Source organism: Echinops telfairi, unplaced genomic scaffold (genome assembly GCF_000313985.2).
Source record: "Echinops telfairi isolate 266 unplaced genomic scaffold, ASM31398v2 ScPeMD7_1;HRSCAF=3_0, whole genome shotgun sequence".
In the NCBI taxonomy this organism is placed as follows: Eukaryota; Metazoa; Chordata; class Mammalia; order Afrosoricida; family Tenrecidae; genus Echinops; species Echinops telfairi.
This window is the reverse complement of record NW_022103896.1, coordinates 44,700,319-44,702,586: the sequence shown is the minus strand read 5'-3', so window position 1 is coordinate 44,702,586 and position 2,268 is coordinate 44,700,319. Positions and strand designations below refer to the sequence as shown.

At 40.0% G+C, this 2,268-nt stretch overlaps 1 protein-coding gene across 1 annotated transcript in view; it reads right to left on the bottom strand.

The window, feature by feature from the left end:
- Positions 1-2,268, bottom strand: part of RAD54B (RAD54 homolog B) — a 131,864-nt gene that overhangs the window by 48,577 nt on the left and 81,019 nt on the right. Inside the window, exon 12 of the mRNA XM_045287340.1 lies at positions 2,001-2,262. Coding sequence (XP_045143275.1) covers positions 2,001-2,262 — 262 coding nt within the window. The remainder of the gene's footprint in view (positions 1-2,000; positions 2,263-2,268) is intronic.

The following is a 2,268-nucleotide window of genomic DNA, read 5'->3' as shown; positions in this document are numbered from 1 at the left end:
GTGTTTCTTTTTAAGAGTTGTATATTCACCATCACAGTCAGTTCCAGTGCTGCCTCCCTGCTATTACTGTGACTCAAGTGAGAGCTAACAGAGTAAATGAGTTTTTCATTCCACAATTCATACACATTTCATTTCATGACATTGAAACAATATCCCCAGTGTGAGCTAGTGTTGCCCTTTTGATCTCATATGACTGATTATAATATTATATACAACATTATTAGTAACTGCACAGGAATATTTTATTTTTCTCATTTTCCTTTAATTACATATTTCTCAAAAAATGATTAACATAGATAGGTTCACAAATACTAATTACAACAAGATTGTAGCTCAAACACCGGAACATTTCACAAAATCAATGATGATAACTGGCAGCAATGAAAACAACAGTGTGTCAGCGCTGTCCTGGGGGCAGATGAAGCCACTTGACTCAAAGCATCACTGTTACTGGGCAACAAAGACAGCTCTAGGCAGAGTGCATTCAAAGGTTCAAAAAGTAAATCAGCATTGAGTGTCAGCCTGAAAAGTATATTGATATTTGTAAACTGGGCTTACAAAAATTTGCTTTCACTGTTATAACTAACCACAGACTCATTTTTCTTAAAAATAATAGATCTCTGCTGCAACACTGAACCAAATCTTAGGAGCCAGTCACTTTGGTGTCACCCTTTCTGATAGTCCCTAGGTGGAGGCTACAGCCCTTGGAGACCCCTAGTGGTGCCACTGGGTTGAATACCCACTGTGGTACTGTATGAATAAGTGTGTGAATAGCCCAACATTGAGAAGGTCTACCTGTATCAAAGAATGGGACAGTGAGTTCGGACAGCAGAAGCCCAAAGAATCAAGGATTGTACAGTGGGCTTATTCCCAATCATTACTTACAGCCCTGATATTAGCTGAGTCTCTCAGATACCAGAAACTGGCTCCACACTAGGTAGATTTGTGGTTCAGGAACACATCACTGATAATGTACAGTAATGGATTAACTCAGGAGGTCTAAGGTGTTCAAATGCTACATACAAAGAAGACCAGGCCCTTGAGCACTACTGAAAGACAGACAGCCCCTAAGACCTTGGATTCTCCTGCCTGGTTGCAGTATCATCATCTTGGGCCTGGAGCCATGCAGGATAATTCATACTAACAATGTGATTTACGGTGGAGATCTTGGCATGACTGCAGTTTGCTCTCTGAAATTGGAGATTGAGTCACTGGGGTCAGCTACAGTGGTATTCCATGTCTACATGACCAACCTCCAATAAAAAATCTGTATGGTGAGGTTTGGAGGAGCTTCCCTGGGTGACAATACTCAAGAGATGTTGTCATACATCATAGCTGGAAAATTAAGGGCTATACATAGGACTCCACTAGGAGATGGAAACTGGGAGCTTGAACCTGGTCTCCTCTGGCCTCTGCCTATGAGCCTTGCACCTTGGTTGTGTTCATTTACTGTAATAAACTGTAATCCTGGGTATAACTCATCTTAGTTCTGTTAGAGTGCTTCTAGTGAATCAGTGAATGTGAGAGTGGTTATAGGGATTCCTATGCAAATCTGTAGGTAGAAATTGAAGACAGACTACACACAGAAGAAAAGTGAAAGTTTCTTTGGAAATATTTGCCTAAATAATTATATAACCTTGACCTACCTCATAAAAACATTGGTCTAACATCTATAACACTTTATTATCTTCTCTTGGACCTTCATAAGTGCCCTGAAGCCAAACTATCATGGAATGAGAGCCTGGAGACCTAGACTTAGACTTCAATACTGCTGCTACCTCTTTAAAAAGCTGTCTATCCTAGAATAAAGTTCATCTTCACTTCTAAAAAGCTAATAACATCTGCCCTAGAGAGTTGTGAAGATCAAATAAGCAGAAAGCACTTAGCAATATGCCTCATACACAATAAAGGGCTCAATGTGCAGCAGCCATTATATTATCATCTTCTTCCTATCCCCATGGACATTCAAATTTGTTTACTTATTGCATAAATATTCCTACCTGGATGTCAGTGGCTGGATTCCAATCAATGTCATAGAGAATTAAGTGAGAGCCTCCAATAAGATTAAGTCCCACACCACCAGCCTTGGAACTTAACAAAAAAATAAAATCGGAGGAGTATTTACTATTGAAACCGTCAACAATCTGCTGCCTTTGAGAGATTGGCGTTTGCCCATCCAGCCTTGTGTAAGCATATCCATGGCGCTGGCATACTTCTTGTAAAATATTCAAGGTTTGCGTGTAGTTAGATACTAATACCACCCTGTCA